Source organism: Trachurus japonicus, chromosome 5 (assembly GCF_045865225.1).
Source record: "Trachurus japonicus isolate A0001 chromosome 5, Traja_1.0".
NCBI classification, from domain to species: Eukaryota; Metazoa; Chordata; class Actinopteri; order Carangiformes; family Carangidae; genus Trachurus; species Trachurus japonicus.
In genome coordinates this window covers 37,142,687-37,166,456 of record NC_140911.1, presented here as the reverse complement: position 1 = coordinate 37,166,456, position 23,770 = coordinate 37,142,687, and the positions used below count along the sequence as shown (strand labels likewise).

Below are 23,770 nucleotides of genomic sequence, written 5' to 3'. Positions count from 1 at the left end.
AAAGTGTAAACATTTATTTATTGTATCTGTTCAGCAGCAAGTGGAGGTTTTTAAAAATGCTTCATGAGAGAAGACAAAAGGTGAAAGTGTAGTTTACATTCAGAAAAGCAGAAAAAATTAGAGAAAAAACATTACAGTAGCTGGACTTTGAGCGTCACAATGCACCAATCAAAAAGTACAGCGCAAAAGTCTAAGAGTAGCATCATAACATAGGTAGCATCTTTCTCAAAAAGACATTCAAAGTGTGATTTAAAAACACAAGTCACCACTTGTCTCCACAAAAGTGTCCACTGTAGATATTTCTTGTTAGCAGTAGTTATCAAAAATCATTATTTGATCATTTACCATGCACTGAATGTGATCACTCACATTACATGAAAATAGGGGACAGTGAGATGTGTTAGAGTGCGTAGTAGAGCATGGGAGTTCACAGTCTTTTCAAATCCCCTCATTCTGGATGTGACTTTTGCTTTTTTTACGCTTCACCTTCCCATTGGACACAGGGACACCCAGCGACTCCAGGCGGAAGGGTCGTGGCAGGATGGAGTCTGAGTGGGTGGGTGGGGGGTTCACGGTGGGGCTGCTCAATGTCAGGTGGGTCGCGCCGTTAACCAGGGGAGGAGAGTGGATGGCTGAAGGCAGAGAGATGGAAAATGACTACTTTGAAATGAAAACATCATGACAAGCTACAGATTTCACACAAAGAGAATGAGGTGATATTATTTTGTAATAGATAGATAGATAATAAACGATTGAACTGAAGGGCTAATATATGGTCCTGCAGGTCCTGGTCCTACCGTGTCCCTTGGTGGCTTCGCCCCCCATTAGTTGGCTGGCTCTCTTTGACTTGAAGTAGCTGCTGGCGATGTTCTCACTGTCACTACGGTCCAGCATTTCCTTATACCGGTCCTCTTCCACCTGCCAAATACACACACACAGGTGTAAGGCTGCGCCAGTTTGGTCCTATGTGTGTGTGTGTGTGTGTCTGTGTGACAGATGACAGAGTGACTGAAACAGAAGCACACCATGAATGATTCTCCACTATCAGCAGCTGAGCCTCTGCGAGTTGAAGGATGAGGTTTTGGATGCACTGCTAATGACACAAAAAGAAAGAAAGATCATATTAAAGTAAGAGAGTCTGTGGCATCACTTAAAGGGACATTGTGTAACTTCTCCTGTTATCTATTCACAAAAATCGATTATTTGGTTCAAAAGTATGTTTTTCATTAATCAGTAATCCCCCCCCATCAACAAACTGAAGTGTTCCGGTAAGCTATGAATTTACCGTTCATATCATTCATATATACTAGAGGCTGACATTTTCTCGGGATTCCCGCGGGACATGGGATTCCCACGGGAATCCCGTGATTCGGGAGTCAATTTATTTTTAATCACGTGATTGGGACGTGACGGGAAAAAATGTAAACGGGAGTGAACGGGACCGGGAGTCAAAGCGCGACATTCAAAGAAGCACAAGCCAGGCAGTAGGCTACGTTAAGAACCCGGATGGTGCGCTCAAAACGGTCCAGAAGTTCAGTGTGTGGACTGATGCACACTTTTCACACCCTCAGTGATCACTGTCGTGGCTACGTAACCTGTGTAAATCAACATACCGGTAGGTAACCGCCAGTAACAGGAGTCAGCTGATGCGGCGGCGGTGTAATCTCCACCTCGCATTAAACAGGTGATGCACACAACACAAGCAAAAAAATAAAGATGTCCGTGGGATCCGTAGGCTACCTGTCAACACAATCGTTTTACATGATGACTGCGTTAATAGAAAAAAACGGGAATAGGACGGGATCGGGAGTGATTTATTCGGGATTTGAATGGGACAGGATTATTTTTTGACTTTTTTGGGACGACTTTTTTTGCGGGAGCGGGACATGACGGGATTGAAAAAACACTCCCGTGTCAGCCTCTAATATCTACATGGAGCGGGTAAGCTCAGTGCTGGCTGCCATGTGGTGTCGCCATGTTTTTACGTTCAGTGGCAGCGTGACGGTAGGAAACCACGGAAACTCAGCGGAGACACCGGAGCTGTCGGCTCAGGTCGAGGTGGCGTCTGTGAAAAGTCACCGCGGTAACGCAGTGAGGAGGAATGGAGCGTTACACTGATGCTGCATTCACCTGCAGTCGGGCAGACGGCCGTCGGTAACAAACCAGATGTCATTTTAGTCACAGAAGTCCAGAGAAAGCCGGTAAAACATGGGTCAGGTAAACAATACCACATCGCCATGACAACATATTGACACGTGTATTGTTTTGCCTCGTGCTGACGGACCACTTGTTTACATAGAGGCTTGTTTATGCCGTTATACGTGCAGCGGCTGTCGTCCGTCTGCCCAATTTCACGTGAATGCAGCATGAAAAATCCGATTGAGTTGCTTGCGATATACAACCACAACACTAGATGGGAGGAATTCCTACACAATGTACCTTTAAATCTGATTATCTTTTACTCTGTCTTTTTTCTTCACACGTTGTACCTGAGGGCAGTGTTGTTTTCTGCACCATCACATCCGGCAGCCTCCACGTGGTGCTGTCCTCATCCCAGACAGCCTCTCTCTTCAGCCGGTCCAGGTTGCTGTAGTTGCAGTCTCGCCGCACCAGGGGAACCATACGTTCCAGCAGGCCGTTCAGCAGCTGGCCCTCCCTCTCCAGCCGGCGGATGGTTGCCAGGTAGTCGTTTCTCTCCACCTCAAACTCTGCCTGCAGGTCGCGGATCTCCAGTTTGGCTGCTTTCAACTGTAATAGACATTTCAATAACTTGTACAGTACAGAATCATGTCCCATATGAACCTGTCACATGTGTTTACTGTCGCTGCTGGCCCACCTTGCCCTGCACCTTGACCAGAATTTGGTTTTTGGCATGAACTTCTTCCTGGATGGAGTTGTAGACGTTTAACAAGACGTTTTCACTCTCCTCGCTGTTCTCTGACAGGGCACGGAGGAGCTGGACTTTCCTCTGGTCAGCGAGGTTCTTTCTCTGCTGGTGTCTCTGCTGTAGCTCCTTGTTCCTGGCCTGCTCCCCCCCTACCACCTCCTGTTCCAGCTGTTGCAGCCTGGGGAGGAGAGGGATCAACAGGGATGATGCATGGACATGGAATAATGACATCAAACTGTGTAACTGTCTAACTGGCTAACTGTGCTTAAACGTAAAATGTGTGTGTGCAATTTTACCACAGAAGCCCACAAACCTCTCCAGGACATGTTTCTGGGCCAGAGGCCCTGCTGCGGGGACATCAGCTGAGTCTACGAGCTTGTCTCCACCTGGACCAGTGTGGACACCAACTTCTCCACAAGGTCCAGCAGGCTAGCTCAATAAAATGAGGAAATATCATCAGGGAGTTTCTCAATCATCATATCAGTCAATCAATACATCAATCAAACTTTTCATACAGTTAAAATGCAACATAAAGTGCTTTACATAATAAAAACACCATACCTCCCACCCCCAACACCCACATACAGCATGAAAGTAAACATGGAATATTTAAAAGCAAGGACGTAACTGAACTCAGGAAACGCTATCTTAACGGTGCCCATTTATGGGGAAAAACTGGAGTCTCTCAAAATAAGGTGTAAAAGAGAATAAATAGAGCTGGGACAAATGAAGGTGAAACCATAAATATAAGATAGGGTCGGATGAAAATGTAATAAAACAATTAAAAGAAGTAAGAGAAATAAATATATACATAACTAAATCAAATAAAAATATGCTAAAACATAGAATGACAATGATAAGATCAGTAAACTAATGAGACAATAAATAAGTAATAATACAACAATAAGTAAGTAAGTAAGAGTACTAACTAACTAACTAATATTAATAATAATAATATTTAAATTAATAATAATAATAATAATAATAATAATAATAATAATAATAATAATAATAATAATAATAATAAAATAAATGAAATCAAAATTTTGTTAAAAGCCAGAATAAAAAGGTGAACTCTCTGCTGCCCTCAGGAAGGCCACTGTTTATTTTCATGTCAGTTTCTTTTACTGTAGTTCTTCTGTGAAACATTAGACATCTCATTGTGAAAGCCCTTGAAAAAGAAATGAGTGTTAATGGTGGTGGTGGTGTTGGACAGTACCTTGGTCTGAGAACTTTCCCCAGTCTCACTTTGACACATAGCTTCAGTTTGAAAGCAGACCACGTCTTCAGTGACCTGTGTCATACAGCTGGAGCTCACTGTGTGAAGTTAGGAAACAAAACAATGCAGAGCAGTGTCAGTTAACAGGGAGTGGACACACAGCAACAAGAACTCTTGATATACAAAGCCAGTTTACACAAACCAATATAGAAACTACTTACATGTCTCTTTGTTGTGTGTGGACGACTTTCTGTTGTCATTCTTGGTGACAGAGCTCCCCCTGCTGGACTGGGCCTTCTCCAGGTTACACAGCTTGGATTCATAAGAGCAACGCAGGGCAGCAATGTCCTCCTGCAGCTTTGCCTTGGATTCCTGCTCTGCATTGTACTCAGCCTGTAACTTGGCCAGCCTCTCCTCGTACTCCTGCGGAGAGAGGAGAATATGCACCATTAATCACCTCATACATGCAGAGATGTGAAGTGATATATCGGTGTGGGAACACTCTGTAGTTGCCTCTTTAATCTTTTCCTTCTCTGCTTCTGTGGTGCTCGACTGTGGCCTTGAAGGAAGATCAGGGGACGCTTCAGACAACTGACCAGCCAGCAGAGCTGCACGACGACAGAACAAAAAGGAGGAGATTTTTCAAAGAGAAGCCAATACACTTTAAATTCTTTTGCAATATTGAAATAAAAAGATGTTGTATTCAAATACTTACTCGCCAGGTTAGCACTTCCTAGCTGGCCTGAGATGAGGGCCCGCAACTTCTTGATTTCCTCCTGATACTCTTTGAGCAGAGCGTCCTTGGGGTCCTCATTGACTCTGGGTCTGTTCTGGATGCTCTTGGCTCTGTTGGCGTAACGCAAAGTACTCAGGCTTTCCTCGTAGTTGTTGTCTGCAGGGGAGAGACACGCGATCATCAAGGTGCGCGTGTTCCCTCCGAGAGAGTCCTGCAGCAGCCTGGTCAGCTTGGAGTCACGGTATGGGATGTATTTGGAGCGTCCGTCCACCAGAGCAGAGATGACGTTGCCCAAGGCTGAGAGGGAAAGGTTGATCTTGGTGGCCTCGCGCAGTCGTTCGCCGGTAGCACCAGTTTTAGACTGACGCTCACTTCCTGCCAGGTCAACCAGGTTGAGTTTACCTGCTCGTAGATGGTCCTGTCCGGCTGCGTCTGACAATATGGGTGACAAATGAATGTAAATTAAACACAACTATTCTTTCCATGCCAAGATTTAAAAGCATAGTTCCAACATTTTGGCAAATTCAACTATTGCCATAATCCCTATAGTCATAGCAGTAGGTTCATTACCTTTAATTGTCGGCGCATGTTGTTTTGAGATCAGCGGGGCAGAGACGTGAGCTGCTCAGCTAACACAATGGAGGTGAATGGTACAGGTCTGCTGTCCCTCATCAAACTCATCAAATACACAATCCAACAACTCCAAAACACTCTCATGGACAAGTTGTGACCTGAGCATTCACCACGCTATGAGATAATCATGTAACATTACAAGACAGAGGTATTTATGAGGCAAATGCAGCCGGAACTACATTCCAGACACGGCTGCTGGGCGGAGGGATTTCAAAAGTGCAAGTAGTTCCAAGTATTTGCTTCATGTGTCGTAATGTTACATAATTATACATGATTATCTCATAGCGTGGTGAATGCTCTGGTCACAACTTGTCCACGAAAGCGTTGTGGAGTTGTTGGATTGTGTATTTGATGAGTTTGATGAGGGACAGCAGACCTGTACCATTCACCTCCATTGTGTTAGCTGAGCAGCTCACGTCTCTTCCCCACTGATCTTAAAACAACATGCACTGATAATTAAAGGTAATGAACCTACTCCTATGACTACAGGGATTATGGCAATAGGCAAATTTGCCAAAATGTTGAATTATCCCTTAACATTTAAACATGATAATATCTAAAAGTGGAATTGTTCTTTAGGTTTATTAGAAGATGTTATCTGATGTACTTACACCACATGCCTCCACAAGCTCAGGTTGATGCAAATAAAAACTTCTTCATCTCACATGTAAGAGATGTTTCTGTGTGTTAAAGTTGTATAATGTGTGAAATGAAGTCGGTTAATAAAAAAAATGTGTGAGTGAGTACCTGTGTTGCAGATCTCCAAGTGGATGGTGAAGATGGAGTGGGAGCGTGAGGAGTCTTTGTTCATCAGTGTGTAGCCCACTGCCCGGTTCCTCCATCCTTGCTCTACGATTCTCTCACACTCGCCCACACCGTGCACCGTGTGCATGGACAGGTCGCGCACGTACACGCCACGCTCCGGGTGCTCCTTCAACTTAACATTCACCAACCACACAGAAACACACTCAATCAGAATCCGTCAGCACGTTCACACACCTTCACCCAAACGGAGCTGTGTACGTAAACTACTGTTCTTTGGAATCACCATGGCAACTTCTTTTTTGTGCACTAGGCATTAGGGCTGTGTTCACTGTCAGGATAGATTGAGGAACAGGTTTCATAACCATTGTACTTGCCAAAGAACAGTGATCCTTCTGGTTTCTTATGTTACACAGTGTCTCTGGATTTGTTTATTGAACCAACCAGTGCTTAAAGACACTCACCTCCAATCTCTGTTTGGTGTCGTTTCCCAAAAGGTCTCTGATTTCTTCATTGTAAATCTCTAGGTAGGAGGCCCTGACCAGGAATTTGGTATTTTCTGCACACTAGCTTGCACATAAACATACACACATAGAATGATTCACCCAGACAAAAGGAAGTGTGCAGATTACAACAACATAACAAAAAAATCATCCACACTTTTTCATATAATGTTGCCTTGATTACCTGAATACTCTCAAAGACGTGTTCAAACGCCCGTGGGATGACCCCCCTCTGGGCTGCAGGCTCAGACACCCCCTGCATTGTGAAAGACTTACCACTTCCAGTTTGTCCATAGGCAAAAATTGTGCCATTATATCCCTCAGTGACCCCCTGTGGGGAAAAAACACAAAACAATGATGGGGCATTATAGTGATCCTATGCATGAGGCAAAAGGAGGAACACCCTGCTGACCTTTACAGCCTAGGTGATTGACAACAGACTGTTAAGTAAATAATGAGGTCTGCAATCAGTGGCAATAAGATATAGGCAACTGATGTGCTGAGGGTGTCCAGTGACCAGAGCTCCTTTTGTAATGCATAACATCTGCAGACCTGTTTTGCACATGCGTTGAAAGCAAAAAATAAATTAAATAAAACATAAAAAAAAAAAAAAAAACTTACCTCAACCAAAGCATAGGCAATCTCATTGTACATCTGCTCAGTGGTCTGATCAATGAAGTAGGTCCCATCAAAGGTGAACTGTTTGGGTGGTTCATCCACCATTACCCCGGGCTTCACTATGAAGCACTGGCAGCGCTGCAGGTCCATGGACAGCACCATGTTCGAGCCCAGAGCCTTCTCCCTGTCATTCAGGGGCCGGCACCTGACCACCACCTTCACAGACTCTGACCCCATCACTCACCTCCACCCCCCGGCAGGAAGCTCTTTACAGAGACATGTCCACAGAGGAGCTGCAGCTAACAAACACTTCACATCCCAGAGTCCACAGAGACCAGCTGCTTTCCCACAGGTTCACATACAGAGGGAAGAAACACAGAGGGAAAGAGTTGAAGAAAAGAATAGATAGACCTGGGTGGAGGTGAGTGTATGTCCAGACACAATAACGCTGCTTGCCCTCGTCCTCGGGTGGGTCCCCTATGGTCCCCTGTCATTCGGTTCCGCTGCTCGTTGGAAGTTGCCTAGCAACCGTACACAACCGTTAAGGGACGAAATGTCCCGAGATCGGCGGACATTTTGGTGAGGAGGGAGTGAGGTCAAAGTTAGAAAACATAAAGTTGCTGAGTATGCAATACAAACATGTTAAACCTTTTACTACAGAAATATATTTTGCTAGTGGTTGGTACAAATGTATCTGCCTTGTACTAGCCTACAATGTCTGTTTATTAGAACATACTAGGCTACATTTGATCAAGGGATGCTTTTAAACTTCATTATTTTCCCCCTGACATTTAGGCAACAAAACAACTGCACAATGCAGTCTGTAGTCCACACAAAGGAAATGTATCATATTGTACAAATAGCGTAAATAATTGTAGTGAAAGAATTTTCTTTCTTTGCTACATGTGGCAGTAAAAAATAGCCTACTGAGGTTATGATCCATTAGTCAAGGACAATCCTAAAAGAAACAACAACTTTACTAGCCTACTAATCATTCATTAGCCTAGTTGTTGCCCTGGCCTAGTTGATTTAGCTGGATGGATGGAGGATGATCTGTGACCCTATTTGCACATCAAACAATCCCCATGTGCTCTGACATTTAGAAAGTGCGTGCAGTAGCTAAGTAGCCAAAGAATTTCCCGGCAGTGCCCGTAACTTTATCTGTCATGAGGCTGAGGTCGAGGTTTTTGACATGCATGTCATGAATAATACAAAACAAGTTTTGCACAGTGTGAATTAAAACTGGCCATTTAATCTAAGAGTTCATAAGAAAACTGTTTCTTGGCCTTCTGTGGAAAAGATGGTACATTTTATGCAATACAAATGTGTAAATGTAACTGGGCCCATGGAAGAACAATCACAGGTCATTTTATGATATCCTATGACACATCAGTTTCTATGACTAGAACATGATACTACATCATATAGGCTACATGAGGGTTTACAAAATTGTACACACACCAATAAAACAAACATAACAATGGGTTAGACAGACTATGACAAAAAAATAATAAAACACAAAATTTGAACACAGCCTACATCCATGTGGCTGTGATATAAGTGCAGCAATATAGGGCTACTCTGAAGAAACAAGATATAGAAAACAACTGATGTCACCATTAAGTTTTCATCATGTGTGTAATTCTACAGCTTGTACATCCCCAAGGTCTAATGTTCAAACAGAAAGAGTACGATGAAAGTTCAATGAAACAATAAAATTTGGTCAAATATTTGTGTAACATCTTTACAATGATAAGAAAAGAAAGAAAGAAAGAAAGAAAGAAAGAAAGAAACAAAGAAAGAAAGAAACAAAGAAAGAAAAACAGTTACGGTTTCAAGTGCCATGAGGTGCAATAATCAGAGTGACCAATTCCAGTTTTAAGTTATTAATTTCATGCCATAAAAAACACTAATAAACTCTGATGCCATAAGGGCAGATATAAAAAAAAATCATTTAAAAATATACTTAAAATTTTAAAGCTATAAAGGCAAGGTATACAGTATAACAGCCTAGAAAAATAAGTACCCTCCCATGAAATGGTTTGTGTACTGTTTACATTGAGTGCCAACACAGATTTAAACGGGTGCAATTCAATTATGTTTTCCAGGTTGTGAACTCTCCACACAACACCCATGTGATTTTAAAGAACAATATTTTATATGTGCAAAAGAATATTAAAAAATGTGTCACTTAGTTTGCATCCTTTGAGGTTGGCGTTTCAGTGTCCACGGTTTAAACCCATTCCTTTCTGGAGGAGACTCTGGTTTTGGTTTTGTTGGGGCTCTTGTGCTGCTGGTCGCTAGTGTTTTCCTCCCACTCGTAACAGTGGTTTACTCGGGCACAGCTCAGCAGGTGTGGCAGCTTATCCTGGGTCTCTGTGTAGTATTCGATCAGTTCTGCCATGGAGCTGAACTCAGTCTTGCATGTCTATCATAAAGATAAGACAAAGACACCACAGTAACAAATAATGTTACATTTAATTCTGGTTTGCAAATACATTTCTGATTGGCAGAACAACAATTCAAGTTTGTGGAGTTTGGAGTAAATAAGAATTAATAATAATATTTAAGAACAACCACAGACACATAAACTGAATAACAGGATGCTGCAAGGCCAACTTAAGATGAGATCCACTGATGTGTTTTTAGACACAAGATTTAACCATCTTAGTTAAAACACTTACCTCCAGCGAGAATTTCCCTTTCTTAGTGTTTTTTATGAGGTGGGTCATCAGGCCAGAGGGAAAGCGAACGATGAGAGAGCCACATTTGGGTTTTTTAGGATGGGGGCAGAGGAGGTAGGAACCAAGAACGTCATCTACCAACAGGGAATAGCTGCTATCACTGAAATACAAAAGATGTGTTAATTCATTACGAAAACAAAAGACCTAGAGAAGGTAACTGTTGTCAGCAAAATGTGTATAACGCTTGAGGAATACTCACATTGCGATACCGGCCCAGCACCACACTGCCTGAGCCAGTGCTTCCTCTGTTTCGGCCAGGCTTGGGGCGCGGGATCTCTTTGCCGGAGTCTTGTCTGCTGCCTTTTCTGTTTCATATGTAAGAAGAGAAAACACTACTGATCTGGATTTGTTTAAACTCCAGAGATTCAAAAGTACAAGTGCTCCCCCATGTTTGTGTGTGGGAAAACATCCGATCCAGTGTAATCCAAACTCAGTGAAGGGAATGTTTGGTTTAAACACAGCGAGTGGTGGTAAAACAAAAGCTTGTGTTTCAGTGCGCAAAAGAGTCGCATAGTATTGGTGTGAGAAGCTCAGATGTGAAAAGGTTTAAGAAACGTTTGATGACCCACGTGAGACCGGGTTATGGTCCCTCACCTTTATTATGCAGTCTACATGACACCACGACAGACAGTGAGTGACTGCCCACCACCCGACACTGAAGGCTTTGCTTTACCTAATCAACTCTCTGACTTTGGACAGCGCTCTGTGAACACTTGGCCCACCTTGTGACGCGTTCAGTCGCTCCTGGACGTTGCGCTGTTTGAGCGGCGTGAACGTGAAAGAGCGGTAAGCCCCCGAACGCAGCACTTTGGTGCGGATGGCTTTCTTGCGAACCAGTGAGGGAGAGGAGGTGGGGAAGACTTCATCTTGGCTGCTGTGTGCGTCCTCAGAAGATTTCTTATTTTTCTGTGCGTGAGGCAAAAAATTAATTTGTGTCAGTCAGTGGTTGCCATTCTCCTTGGACCTTTCTTTTTGACTTTGCTTGCTAGAAATTGTGTTTTTTCTTTTTCTTCCCGAAAATGTTCAAATATGACTTAGGCAATTATGCTATGAGGCTAACGATATGGTAAATCCATAAATGAATTACTTACAACCAATGTTATTTTAAATTCTTAATCATTTGGAGTATGAGAAAACCATAAATAAATTAAAAAAAAACAAGTCTAATGATGTGTGAAATCTTCTCCCTTGATTGGCTGAAATCTGCAAATATTTGGCTTTCTATGACTATTTGTTTATAAGGAGTAAAACAATTGATCTAAATCATTCACTGATGCTAATTGTCATATAGGATTGCAAGTTTGAGGATTAAGGGTAAAAATTACTAACTAAAAAGGGAAATATTGTGGTTCAAGAACGATACACAGGAACAGAAGGAAGTGTGAAGGTCCAAACCTTTGTGCCTGGTAAAAGCCCTTGAAAAGGAGCTCTCCTGAAGGACACCAGAGCACTGACGCTGAGAGGGAATCCGTGGTTGAGCAGTGAAGGGGTACGACGAGGCAGCGAGCCCACACTGTCCTCCTGGGCCTCCTCTGGGTGTTTCTCCAAGTAAGACAGCTGGAAACAGCGGCACAGCAGCAGGTTCAGGAACTGGGCCTGGAGAAGAGAGGAAAAGTGTGTCAACTTGATTCTTTAATGTGACCATTACATAAATACAAAAACACTTTTAATGCAACCGTTAACAAACATCTAATTTAAATGTCCCATGTAGAAATAATGTGACTAAGCAAAGGACATTTCTATTTCAGAACTAACTAACTCTTCTTCTGAAACTTCCACCTAACACCAACCTCAGTTTGTGACCTCTCCTTATCACCATGAAGGATTACAGGCTCCAACAAACAGTGTTAGTTTTAAGATTATGAAATTAAAGTGGTTAATTTCAGATTTGAGCCAGTTGCAATTAGAAGAGCTCTATTTGTGATTACAGTGAGAATGGTCTCTTTTTTTTTCAACCAAAATGACACTGTAATAGTTGTGTTGCCAGGCGGCATGTTACTCTATCATGGGGCTGAACGACACGGTCATTTTTACCTTTTCATTTTCATTTTAAAAATAAGTTGATGGTGTGCTTTTTATTGAGTCATGTTGGGTGTGCAGTAACACAACACTTATGGTGCCAACAACGCACAAAAATGTTGTGACACATTTGAACTTTATCAGAGAAACTGCACATGGACATATTGCTCTTTTGATTAGGCTACATTGTGATGAGTTGTGCGGTCCTACTGCATTGTCCCTCTTATTGCAGAGCTCCACACAGAGGCCTGGTCAGTGACTGAAAACACCTGTGAGGGTGTGCAGACTTTAATAAAAAGGTCAAATAAAAATAGGAAATCACGACCAGTTATGATCATACACTACTTAATGACTTCTCTTTGGTTGTAAAACATCTTACTTGTGTTATTGTGGTAGGCTACATTGCCCCAATATTCACAGGCATTTTGTTCAACACATCACTTTATGACATATTCACCCTTTGTTGCATTTTAAATGTATCTCATTCAAGTTTGAAATGCAGGTCTGTAATGTGATAAATTTAAAACAGTGTTTCTTGACATTCCTCACCGCTCTGGCATGCCTCGCTTGAAAGACATGGCAGTACAGCTGAGCGTCTGTGCTGCCTGGGTTGTGGGAGACGAAGGCAAACTGGGCGTCAAGGGGCCGGGCAGTGGACAGAGAGACTCTGCGCAGAGCGTGAGCCATCAGCAGGGTCTGAAGGGGGGGGGGGGGGACAAGAGAGGCCAGATGTGAAGCTCCATCTTCCAGGTATCAGGTCAGCGAATGTGAATAATGCTTTCATGACAGACAAAACAACATCCATACCGTTTCATCCTCATTGTATATTTTCACACCTTTGATGGAGAACTTCAGAGACACAGGCCGTCTTCTCTTGCATGTCTGATTGAGGACAACAGACGCAGAAGTCAGTGAACTCTCCGATCAAACAGATTTTAGTTGATGTATGATAATCTCAGTCAGGAATCCTCCACGCTGATCTCCACTCACTTTGAGGAGCTTCAGCTGAGTGTGCAGTTGCTCTATCTGGTCGTCCAAGCAGCAGTCATCCACAGGAAATGAGCCCACATACTTTACAGCAGAGACATACATTTGTAAGCAACACACACACACACACAGCAAAAAACACACACACACTGTGAACACATTCACAGTAGAGTACCTCTGCTGAGCGTGTCACTGCAACACCATCTCTCACTGGTGCCTCACCCATGCTGTTGCTGTGTGTCTCTGAAAAGACACAACAAGACAGTCTGAGCCAAGGACAACAAAGTCAGAATCAAAACATGTAAAACTTAAAAAAAGAAAGAAAATCAAAAAGGAGGGGGGGGCTCAACCTTAAATCACAACAGTGAAGGAGGGATTAAAACCAGAAAGTCAAGGTCTAGGCTACTACACTTGGGGATAGTCTACACAGGAAGATTAAAAACGGAAAAGAAATAGAAAAAAAAACGTGATTTTTGGATTTTGTGTCCGTTTTACAAGTTGTTGATTCCCAGTCCTGAGAGTAGGACCGTGAATGCGTTAAAGCCACTGTTGAGACACGGGGAAGTGCTGGAATAACGTGTTTTGTCAATCAGTCCTGACATGCTCCAATACACCGCACAAAACCACAAAGTGTTGAAGTGAGGTCGGATTAGACAACACGTCGGAACCATTTCCGTACCACCAACACAAACACACACCGGAGCGTCTGGATCTGAGCTCGGTTCAAAGGTCGTCAACAAAGCTCGGAAATCCCACAGACTCACTCACTGCTCCGAGTCCAGACTCTCCAAACCATCCTCCACGGTCCACGGTCCGAGTCCCACTCACCTTCACCTGTCGCCGCTCCGTCCAGGTGTGACTGTCGGTGGCGCGAGGCGGGGCTCCAGTGAAAGGAACGAGGGGAGGAGGAGGAGGAAGGTGTAACCTACACTTCTCCACCTCACATATGAAGTGAAGTCAGGGAAGGATAACGTGTTGAATCAGCGCCCTCCCCCTCCCACCGCTGCTCCCTCTTTCCAGACATTCCTGCTCATGGCGCAACGCAGCCCGCTGACGTCACACACCGCCATGACCGTGACGGATACACCTGTCTGTCCGTCACCTACATCAACATAGCCTAATACATCCATGCCTAAATCTCTGTCCCCTTTCATTTTATATAGGCTATTTGATGTTAACGTTTTCTAGGGTTAGAGTTACTTAGTTATTACTTTTCCTTTGTTGAATTCTATCTTTTTGCACTTAGATGTCTGATGATCTAAAACATAATGATGACAAAAAAAAACCTACTCACATACCTTGTTTTTTTTATTATGAAAAAAGTTCTATAATTATAAAAGTACTACTATAATCATGTAAAAATACTGCATTCAAAATCCTACCCAAGTATCCATGTCCTTTTCAGTATGTGAACATGTGTACATTTTTTACTCACCATTTGATATTTAATAATTAAATAAACAGCAAGTTTACAAATATAGCCATTTTATTAATGACTTGGAAAAAAATCTTAACAACACAAGGGATACATGCATGCAGGGTATGTATGAGCTATTATCCTCCTTATTCACAACACACATTTCTTACAGTTTTGTACTCAATTACAGTTGTGAAGCAGTAAAATGAATTTATGCATATGCCTGTTTAAACACATCATAACGTGACTTTTTCACCCAATGTGATTTGTTTTTAAAATTAATACTAACAAAGCGTTTTATCCTCTGTTCACTCTTCGACCTGGCACCAGCAGGACTAAACAAATAATTAAAAAAAATATATAATTTTATTGTAGGACAAATGTGGATAACAATTCAATTCAATGTTGCAGTGCTGCATGGCCCCAAAAATGTGTCCAGGACACAGGACAACAGACTTTAAATCTGTTTTATAAAATATTCATATTAGTTAACATTTTAACCCACATTCTTTAACTTATAATGGACAATTCAACGCTCCGAACACTGATATCTTACATCAGTTGATATTAGCTATGTGTGCTGCCGACATCTACAGATGGGATGAGGAAGAAATGCAAAAACAGAAGTCACTAAATGGCTCTAGGTACAGTATGCTGGATCTTGCTATGGTTTCCCGAACTGGCAGCTGGTCACACATCTGTCGTAACGGCAACACTAACTGAGCTGTTCTACACATGGTGATTAAAAGGAAATACAGAAACTCTCAATGTACAGTAAACTTAATGTTAGGATAGGATAACATTCTTATTCTACAATAGAAATAAAAAACTACTGTCCCATTAAAAAAGGGGAGAAAACAATGAATAAAAGAGAGAGAGAGAGAGAGAGAAGAGAGAAGAGAGAGAGAGCGCTGAAACCAAGCGGCAGACTGCTGCATCAGGCGGCCCAGTCGGTGGAAGGCACTCCCAGGCTCACTATTTCCCCCTCTTTGACTTGCGAGTGGACTGCTTGCTGCTCTTGGCTCCTCTTTTGGCTGCAGCCCCCTTAGAGGACACACTCTTGGTCGCTGACTTTTTAACCACGGGCTCCTCGGTGGACGAGTCATCAGAGTCGTGCTGACGGGATGTGCTTTTGGCCGGCGACTTTTTGACGGCTGGCGCTGCGGGGGTCGACTCTGTGCGTCTGGATCGCTTGGACCCGCCCCGCGTTGTCTCCTTTGGGATGACAATTTCTTCTTCCTCCTCCTCCTCCTTCTCCTCCTCCTCCTCCTCCTCCTCCTCCTCTGAGGATGCCTCTTTGAGCGCAGGTCGCCTGGCCGCCCTTTTGTTCAGCTTTTTGACGGCCGGCGTTTTGGGCTTTCTTGCTGGAGCCCCTCTCTTGACAGGTGAGGCTTTAGTCTTGACAGGTGAGGCTTTAGATGGCGGCGCTGATTCCTTCTTTGAAGCTGGCTGTTTCTTTCCCAGTCTCTTGGCTGAGGACACTGCTTTCTTGGCTGGAGACTTCTTTGCGAGGGGTCGTCCCCTACCTTTAGCTTTTGTCTGACTAGCGCTCCGAGATTTCTTGGCCGGTGGGGGACGGCGAGCCTTGGGTGGAGGCCTCTTCTGAGTTTTCCTAAGAGTAACGTGAACAGGCAGCAGTTACTTAACTAGAAAGACTGTAATTACACACAGACACACAGACACACAGACACAGATGCGTGTGGGCGCAAGGCAACTGAAATATTACACTGATGAAAAGATAACGCCTACAACCCAACTCCAACACCACATATTTATGTAACGGGACATAATCAGATCCCAGTTGCATCCTAACCCGATTAAAATGGGACTTGATCTGTGTGATGTCAAGATCTCAAACTCTCTGAGTGTGTCTCCTTTTAAAACAAATCAAATCCATGAACACAGCCCTTAAAACCTCCTCCATCCCATAGATTTCCCAAGCAGTGTGAGCAGGTAGCAGTTACAGTGCCACCTGGTTCTAAGTGAATGTGCTTTTATATTTTTATCAGTTGCTTCAAGTGTCTTTATAAATGATGTGCAAACTCCCTGCAGAACTGTGTTTTGGATATTCTGTATATTCTACTAACCTCTTACGGACAGGAGCTTCGTCCTCAGACTCCTCCTCTTCCTCTTCTGACTCCTCCTCTTCCTCGTCAGAGGAATAAGCAGTCCGCCTCCGCTTGGCTGGAGGTGCTGCGCTTTTCTTCGGAGGCTCTTTGAACTTGTCTGGGTACAGGATGGTAGGACTGAAGAGATGGAGAAAAAGAAAAAAGAAAGAAGAAATATGAAGCTGTATCACACACAAATATTCAGTTAGCAAATATCTGGAAGTCTTGTGTGAAGGTTTTCCTGACTTCCTGGTCCCTTGATGTGTGTAGTTCCTCTAGCTTACTGCTTATCTTTTCTGTAATAGGGTTAGTTTTATTTACTGAATTGAATTTGTGTTGTTTCTTCTTTCTTTTTTTTCTTGTTCCCTTATTTATTAATTGCATATGAATTAAATACATGACATAAAGAAAAAGAAAAAGTAGAAGAAAAGAGAAGAGAAAAGAAGAGAAGACGTATTCTTCACATTAAATAGTTAATAAATGAATGAAGATGACACATACCTGGGGTAGAAAGGGAACGAGAGCTGGTAGGTCCCCGTGAAGCCGTGTCCAGTGATCTGCTCCATCCATCCCAGGACTTTACACTTTGTCAGGGTCCGCCTCAGACTGGCCACTGAAGGAAACAGTTCCTCTTTTACTAATTTCACTTTGGATGCATACATCTTGTTACCCAAATCTTATCATGCAGTGACAAAACGAGAATCTGCCTTTTGAACAAACTGCTAAACCATGTGGGCTTGAAATGTGGATGTAAAAACTCTCTGCAGAGATTTGGAGCTGTGGTTCAAAATATAAACCCATCTCTCTGCAATCCCTTTTTTTTTTTTTTTTTACACAAAAACAAGAGGAACTGTGCACAGTTTCTGCATCAGTGACCACACTTGACCCCTGCCAGGCCTGTTAGTTTATATGTGTGCTTGTTGGCACGTACTGAAAGAGTGCCTGCTTCCTGCTGTGTCGCTGGTAAAAATGTGTCATGTTTAGTTTAAAGAAGAACCAACTGTTTGACGGACCAGTTTTTCTCAGACAGGACATCAGACATTTCAATGAGATAGACGCACACACCAAAGCTTGATAGTACTGCATACTAACACTTTGAGTGATCATTTAAATTTGATGTGCTAGAAATTATGAAAGTGAAAATGCTTCACTCGACGTTGTGAGTCCATCTCAATTTGTATGACCCGAAGAAAACAACATCAGTGGGTGGGAGAGGGAGAGGGAGCCTCACCTAACTGGTACTCTTTTCTGTCCTTGTTGGCGTCTAATAGATATTTGCGTAGAGTGGTGGTACTGCAAGTTTTAGGTTCATTCATGGCTGTGATGGCAGCTGTGATGGCGTCCTCCAAGGTGCTGCCTTTCAGCAGGACCTGGTTCCCGGTACGCTTCAGCTGCGAAAGATGGATATAGGCATATTTAGGATCTATGATTTGGTTTATTTTGGATTCACACCACAGCTGCAAAACTGACTGCTTGACTTATTATTGATGAGCATTTTGACATTAAAATACAACAGAAACACGAGCAATAAATTCTGGTTTGGTCAGTCAAGATATCTGAAGGCATCCCAATGGAATTTCAGGTAATGGGGTGGATATTGTTCACAAATTGTATGAAAAAGAAGTCTAATAACTACTCAATGTTGAATCGAAGCTTAAATTACTGAAAGAGACAGTCTGTCATCTGCCATTCGAAGCTTTTTGCTGCAGTATGTTTTTTTTCCATGCTCATGTTTTTTATATGAGGCCTGTCATCATGTTAACTGGCACTTGAAAAGCACTTATTTCCCCTGGTTTCCATTCTGTATTGTATTGCAACATTTTGCAGTAACAGAGGATTGGTAGATTTCATTGTCATTGTCATTGTCAATGTCTTCCCCTATCCAGTCTGGAAACAAAGAAGGTCCTGAAGTGGTTCAGTGGGAGTCCTTATTGGTAGGTGACCATACAAGCAAACACCACAGTGGTTGTAATCAGCCAGTACTTAACACTTTATGTGCTACCAGTATGCCAACAAAGAATTAATCAGTGTGTTAATGGTGTTATGAAGACCTTTACCTGGAAAGTCCCTCTGGCTCCTGTCCCAGTGATCTGCTCCAGTTGTCCTTTCTCTACTGCCTTCACTAAAGCTGTTTTAAGGACCTCTGGTCTGAGGATGAACCAGTCAATAACTCATTTATATACGGTATTCAACGATCTCAGCTAAACAACCTTACACAGTACACCCATCTCTCTGTAAGTTACTGAGCCTCTGAAATCCAAGACACATATTCACAAATCATCTCAAGGCTAAAAGTAGCTCCTAAAGTGCTGATCTAGGAAAAGCTAGTAAAAAATAATGGCAGTGTTGCTGATCCAAACTATATACGTCAACTGATAGTGGATTTGATAGAATAACGATAGTTTGGAGCAGGAAAAGCCAATTAACTGGCTGATGGCCCACAAAAAAAAAGACTTGTTTAAGATAAACAATCTTAGATTTTATTTGAACTGATGGAACAACTGAGTCTATTAAAAAATAATAGTACAATAAAGATGGAATGATAGGACATTTTACTATGATGGTAATTGTGTCACTCTTAGATTAGGAGTTCTCACTTTGAGTAAAAGTTGGTATCAGCGTCTTTGATTTAGGAGGAAACTTTTATAGACATGGGAGTACACTAGTATTACTAGTGCTAACATAAAATGCTTTGTGAATACAGAGCCAGGCCACTAGTAAAGCTACTCAACTTTCATCTTTGAACCAACTTGAACACATTTTAGCAGTTGTGCCGTTTAAATTTCTTGGCCCTTTCCAAATTCACATTTGAACCTTCACTTTTACAGGTTACAACACCACATTTCATATCCTTGGGTCAGTTATTGTTTTAATTTCACATCATGCTCAGAGTAACTGTAATGGACTGTACCTGTTCTCGATGTTGAGGGTGGGGAAGTGCTGCTCCAGGTATTTCTTGATCAGGTTGTAGGAGGCCTCTTTGGGCTCACAGAGCCGAGTGATGATGAGGGGAAGAGCGTCTCCCAGAGACTCTGACAGCTTCTGAGCAGATTTCTAAAACACATGACAACACATTACAACCAAACACATCCCAGTGTCATAGGGAAACATGGGAGAGAAACTGTTGATGCTACATGTGTTGATTGCACCAATGAAATACTGTACTTTCAACTGCTCACAAAGCAATTCTGCTACTAAACACATCCTACGTTGTCTCTTTCAAGTTTGACCTCAAGAGGCTGTTTGCCCTCAGGGAGCAGGAATGAAATTTGATTCCTGATTTCCTGAGATTCAAGAAATCCCCGAAAAGCATCTGCTGAAACTGAGTATTGTACATGACCTCACTTCTTCCCTCTGCTGTAACTTACCTTAGACAGGTTGGACTGCTTCCCAATGGTAAAGGTTCCTGTTAGGCCTTTACCCTTTAGCTGTGCCAGAGAAAGAGACAGAGACACGTTGGTTGAGGAAATCTGCTGCTTTTTTGATATCTGAGACCCTGTTTTATCTATATTCCCCCATAAGACAAATGTTAAGAGAAAAATCCATTACCTGTTTGATTGTGCCCTTTTCCAAATGTTTCTTCATAGCTTTCTTGATGAGGAATTTCTTCTTGTCGAGCTCCATCCCTGGGTATTTTTTCAGGATATATTTCATGACGAACTGGAATGAAACTCCAGTCTTGTCATTAGAAGACTGCAAGGTAAAAAGGATAAGAAATCACAAACGCAAATAAACAAACACCAGTGACTGTGATGGGAGATGGATTCACAGAGTTTCTACACACCGAAATAGCTTCAATAAGGATGTTATCCACTTTGTTCTGAGTGCCTGCAAAGTTGGAAACGGGAAGTTTTTTGCTGGCACTGACGCTAGCCCACGCAGGAATTGTCCTTTTCACCTTCTTGACTTTGGATTTCTCGTACTTGTAGCCGTCCTTCAACCTGTCGCCAGAAGGAGCAAGAAACAAGTTCAGTGAAGTGGGTCGGTCCTTTAGAAGCGATATTTCACTGTGATTATTACCACCCTTATCTTTATCACATCCTCACCTTAGTAGGAGAACATAGCAGTGTGTTGCGCACTGTCCAGCCGCGCAGTCCTTGCATTTGTCACTTTGTCCATTTGACACCGATGGGAAAGACAAAATGAAGTTTGAGAACATCTGTCTTGATGACCACCATGATAATTTGACCCTAGTCTAGTTTATATGCGGGTGAACTGTGTACATAGAGGTGAATGTTGGCTTTGTCGAGGTCTGGGAGAAGACAAGGAGGAGAAATTACCAAAACTATGAACTACTGACTTGGATAGTATGGATTCATATAATCATGTAATACTTCTATTGCAAATGACTAAATACGTTTACATGTTTACACTACCTGCGTTTTTCATATTCTGATTCTATCTAAACAACTTGTTCATGTACAGCCAAATTGAAGGGCTGTTTCTAGAATTCTGAATCTGAACTATAGTGTAGCATAGTAGTAGAGGATGTTACTCTTTGAGTTATGGACTACGTTTTGTCAACGCCATTGTGCTCACCTCCTGAGCTCCTCCAAGACTGCGGACAAAGGGACTGGTACATCTGACGTCTGACAACTATGGAAGGAGGGGAGGGGATGAATGTGGATGTGACAGGTCACATCTTTTGGGAATGCAACACTGCAACCATTTGGGAGCAGTCCGCCGTTATCCAGCAGAGGTAAGGATCATATAAACAGATAAAAGTGCTATCAAAGTGAAATATCGCAGTGTTCAGAGTTGCACACTAGCTCTCTGGTGAGACTCACTCTTTCTTCTCCGTTCCCTTGTCTTCCTTCGGCTCCTCGGCTCCTTCGTCGGCCTTCTCCCCATTCTCTGCTGGTGCCGTCTCGCCGCCATCACCATCGCCCTCCTCCACCTCGGCCGCTGCAGCCGATGATGCAGCCTGCTCCTCGTCAGCAGAGGGCGACTCCTCTGAGGAGGCTTCAGGCTCTGGAAGGAGAGCATTGACATTAAGGTGAAAAAAAAATGTATGCAGCTGGCATTTAAACATAGCAACAATCACATGATTACCCTTTATGCACTTTCACCTTCATGTATAATAAATAGGACAGACCTTAGGGTTTGCATTATACCCTGTGCTTATAAATATATAATAACCACAACATCAAGATCTATTAGTACTAATACAAGGAAGATGTGCATGGTAGTTCAAATTCAGATTATCTCACAAGGCAAAACTTTGTTCTGTACACTTGCAAAGACCAAAACAAATCGATCAAAAATCTGTAAGTGAATGAATGACACTGTTATTGATTGACACAACGGCTGGGGGTCTACAGACTTGTTTCTGCGGTCAAAGGTTGTAATAAACTTGGGATAACTACACACACATCCATCGTCAGACTAGTATGTGGCATGGGTGGGGGGTTCATGATGGGCTGACGTGTATCAGAGATGATGTTGCATTCAGGGGTCTTGAGCTCAGGTGATATACGACCCCGGCCTCACCTTTCTCTGCTGCAGCGGAGGGGGCCTTCTCCGGGGTGGGAGTCGCTGCTGCTCGGCGTATCGGCATCACAAGACACGAGATTAACCTAGATAACGAAAACAAATAAGACGCATATATGAACACGTAAGGACACACCGCTGGTCCCAGCTCCCCTTGTATGTACGTGTATGTGCGTGATGAAAAAAAAACCCCGTGAGACTGGCGGACCCACTTTCATTCATTGAGGCCCATTATGTTCAAACAGAAGAAAAGGTGCGTTAGTTTATAACAAAGCACACACCGCCTTCAAGACGGTGCTCATCCGCCAGGCTGGGCACATACATGTAGACCGTTAGCGTTAGAGCCAGCGCACGAGTGGCCAGAGATTTTCGGCAATTTCGCCATTTTGTCCGTGGGTTTATTCTCTCTCTCACACACATACACACGGACACACACAGTAATGGCGTCGCACAAGGCAGATAAAATTCATTTTAGTTGCATGGAGTAAAAAGCGACCGGGCTGAGGCGTTTTCCAGCAGCGAATCCGTGCAACTACACCTTCAGCGACAAACCAGTCCCATTGCGAATGAAACTTACCTTTTACTTGTCGAGAAAAGTGAGATACTTTGGAGTAAATTTCTGCACGATCCTTTATTTAGATTTCTCTGTTTACGAGCCCCGCCCCATTACGACCGTTGGTGACGTCGCTGCGTCAGCGGGCACGTCGAAGGATTCCCACTGTCATGGCCGCCGACACCGACGGATCCATGGGTTTACTCTGTACAGTCTTGTAACATTCATGCTACAAAACATACAGTCTCTGCAGTTGTGTAGTGTCATTGAATCGTCATTGTGCTCTTAATTTGCTCCTCGGGAATAAATAAAGTTATTTGAATTGAGTAAAGGTGAGGTAAATTCAACCACAAGTTGTTTTCTTCTTCTGTCTTTCATCTATTTCTAAGGACCCCAAACATCACAGTGAAGTTGCCAGCCCATCCTTAACTCTTAATTTACTAACTCTGTTCAACATCATCACAACAACTTAAAAAAAAACACAATAAACCAATTAGGTATTTACAATTAAACATTGACCAACTACATTTCTGATGGGACTTGGTGTGAACATCATCATTCATCAGTTTCCCCCAAGCACCCTGAAACCAGCCGATGATTAATTGATCGTCGAACAATGATAATCAATCATTAAAGTTTTTTCTTTTTCATAGTCAAATTGCCAAACAATGTCCTGTTTATGTTTTAATTATTTGCAAGGGCAGTTAGGCAAATAAATCAACTAGATATACCGGTATTTAGTTTTCTTGCAATTAAAGACCACCGGGTCGGTAATTCAGTCTGGAAGCCTGACTAATGTATTCAACTGGGTCAATTTTGAATATAGACAGACAACTGATGAAAGAAATGCCTCACAGGAAATTACATGGACAACTGAAAGCTTAAGAGCTTTCAAGTGTAAAAAAAAAAAAAATGAAGTGGTTGGAGGAGCTGTCTAATGCTAAGAACCTAATACTTTTGTCTTGGTTATCATGACAAGAAACAACTTTTACTGTTCAGTACAGCGTAGAAAGAAAACATCTCAAACTTGTTTCTACTTTCTGGAGAGAAAATAAATCTTCAAGCATAGAGCAAAAGAACAGAGCTCATATATC

General features: G+C 42.7%; 3 protein-coding genes across 4 annotated transcripts; all 3 read right to left on the bottom strand.

Annotated features, from left to right (window-relative positions):
- Positions 1-4: 4 nt before the first annotated feature.
- Positions 5-7,823, bottom strand: kif17 (kinesin family member 17). Its single transcript, XM_085777749.1, has 14 exons — positions 7,362-7,823; positions 6,925-7,071; positions 6,702-6,803; positions 6,223-6,412; positions 4,822-5,274; positions 4,620-4,714; positions 4,328-4,529; positions 4,107-4,204; positions 3,201-3,316; positions 2,837-3,065; positions 2,490-2,748; positions 1,026-1,093; positions 798-918; positions 5-632 (listed from the first exon to the last, which is right to left on the bottom strand). Exons 1-14 carry the CDS (start codon positions 7,593-7,595, stop codon positions 439-441), a joined length of 2,508 nt encoding a protein of 835 aa, XP_085633875.1. The 5' UTR covers positions 7,596-7,823; the 3' UTR covers positions 5-438.
- A 1,387-nt stretch (positions 7,824-9,210) lies between these two features.
- Positions 9,211-14,014, bottom strand: sh2d5 (SH2 domain containing 5). Of its 2 annotated transcripts, none has more exons than XM_085777748.1 (10): positions 13,937-14,014; positions 13,284-13,351; positions 13,112-13,192; positions 12,929-13,003; positions 12,671-12,817; positions 11,498-11,698; positions 10,825-11,008; positions 10,302-10,407; positions 10,043-10,202; positions 9,211-9,786 (listed from the first exon to the last, which is right to left on the bottom strand). In XM_085777748.1, exons 2-10 carry the CDS (start codon positions 13,332-13,334, stop codon positions 9,592-9,594), a joined length of 1,200 nt encoding a protein of 399 aa, XP_085633874.1. In that variant the 5' UTR covers positions 13,335-13,351; positions 13,937-14,014; the 3' UTR covers positions 9,211-9,591. The 2 variants fall into 2 exon arrangements, 1 of the variants encoding a protein (XP_085633874.1); XR_015035881.1 differs by having other exon boundaries at positions 9,733-9,786; positions 10,776-11,008; positions 13,937-14,011.
- A 1,486-nt stretch (positions 14,015-15,500) lies between these two features.
- Positions 15,501-22,801, bottom strand: hp1bp3 (heterochromatin protein 1, binding protein 3). The gene is made up of 15 exons (XM_085777851.1): positions 22,701-22,801; positions 22,124-22,209; positions 21,421-21,604; positions 21,173-21,229; positions 20,680-20,742; positions 20,418-20,574; positions 20,183-20,326; positions 20,002-20,061; positions 19,545-19,687; positions 18,691-18,781; positions 17,865-18,024; positions 17,135-17,246; positions 16,613-16,771; positions 15,819-16,137; positions 15,501-15,716 (listed from the first exon to the last, which is right to left on the bottom strand). The coding sequence occupies exons 2-15, from the start codon at positions 22,188-22,190 to the stop codon at positions 15,501-15,503; spliced, it is 1,932 nt and encodes a 643-aa protein (XP_085633977.1). The 5' UTR covers positions 22,191-22,209; positions 22,701-22,801.
- Between the last annotated feature and the right edge of the window lie 969 nt (positions 22,802-23,770).

What these genes read in the sequence shown, in the direction of transcription:
- hp1bp3 (XM_085777851.1), bottom strand. Translation starts at nt 22,190, where the DNA reads ATGCCGATACGCCGAGCAGCAGCGACTCCCACCCCGGAGAAGGCCCCC. An exon ending in GAAGCTCCTGTCCGTAAGAG is followed by an intron (nt 16,138 to 16,612) that starts GTTAGTAGAATA and finishes CGTTACTCTTAG; the next exon opens with GAAAACTCAGAAGAGGCCTC. An exon ending in GGCGACCTGCGCTCAAAGAG is followed by an intron (nt 15,717 to 15,818) that starts GCATCCTCAGAG and finishes GGCGGGTCCAAG; the next exon opens with CGATCCAGACGCACAGAGTC.
- kif17 (XM_085777749.1), bottom strand. Translation starts at nt 7,595, where the DNA reads ATGGGGTCAGAGTCTGTGAAGGTGGTGGTCAGGTGCCGGCCCCTGAAT. An exon ending in ACGTCTTTGAGAGTATTCAG is followed by an intron (nt 6,804 to 6,924) that starts GTAATCAAGGCA and finishes TGTGCAAGCTAG; the next exon opens with TGTGCAGAAAATACCAAATT. An exon ending in CACACACAACAAAGAGACAT is followed by an intron (nt 4,205 to 4,327) that starts GTAAGTAGTTTC and finishes AACTTCACACAG; the next exon opens with TGAGCTCCAGCTGTATGACA.
- sh2d5 (XM_085777748.1), bottom strand. Translation starts at nt 13,334, where the DNA reads ATGGGTGAGGCACCAGTGAGAGATGGTGTTGCAGTGACACGCTCAGCA. An exon ending in CAGTGACACGCTCAGCAGAG is followed by an intron (nt 13,193 to 13,283) that starts GTACTCTACTGT and finishes TCTGCTGTAAAG; the next exon opens with TATGTGGGCTCATTTCCTGT. An exon ending in GCGACTGAACGCGTCACAAG is followed by an intron (nt 10,408 to 10,824) that starts GTGGGCCAAGTG and finishes CATATGAAACAG; the next exon opens with AAAAGGCAGCAGACAAGACT.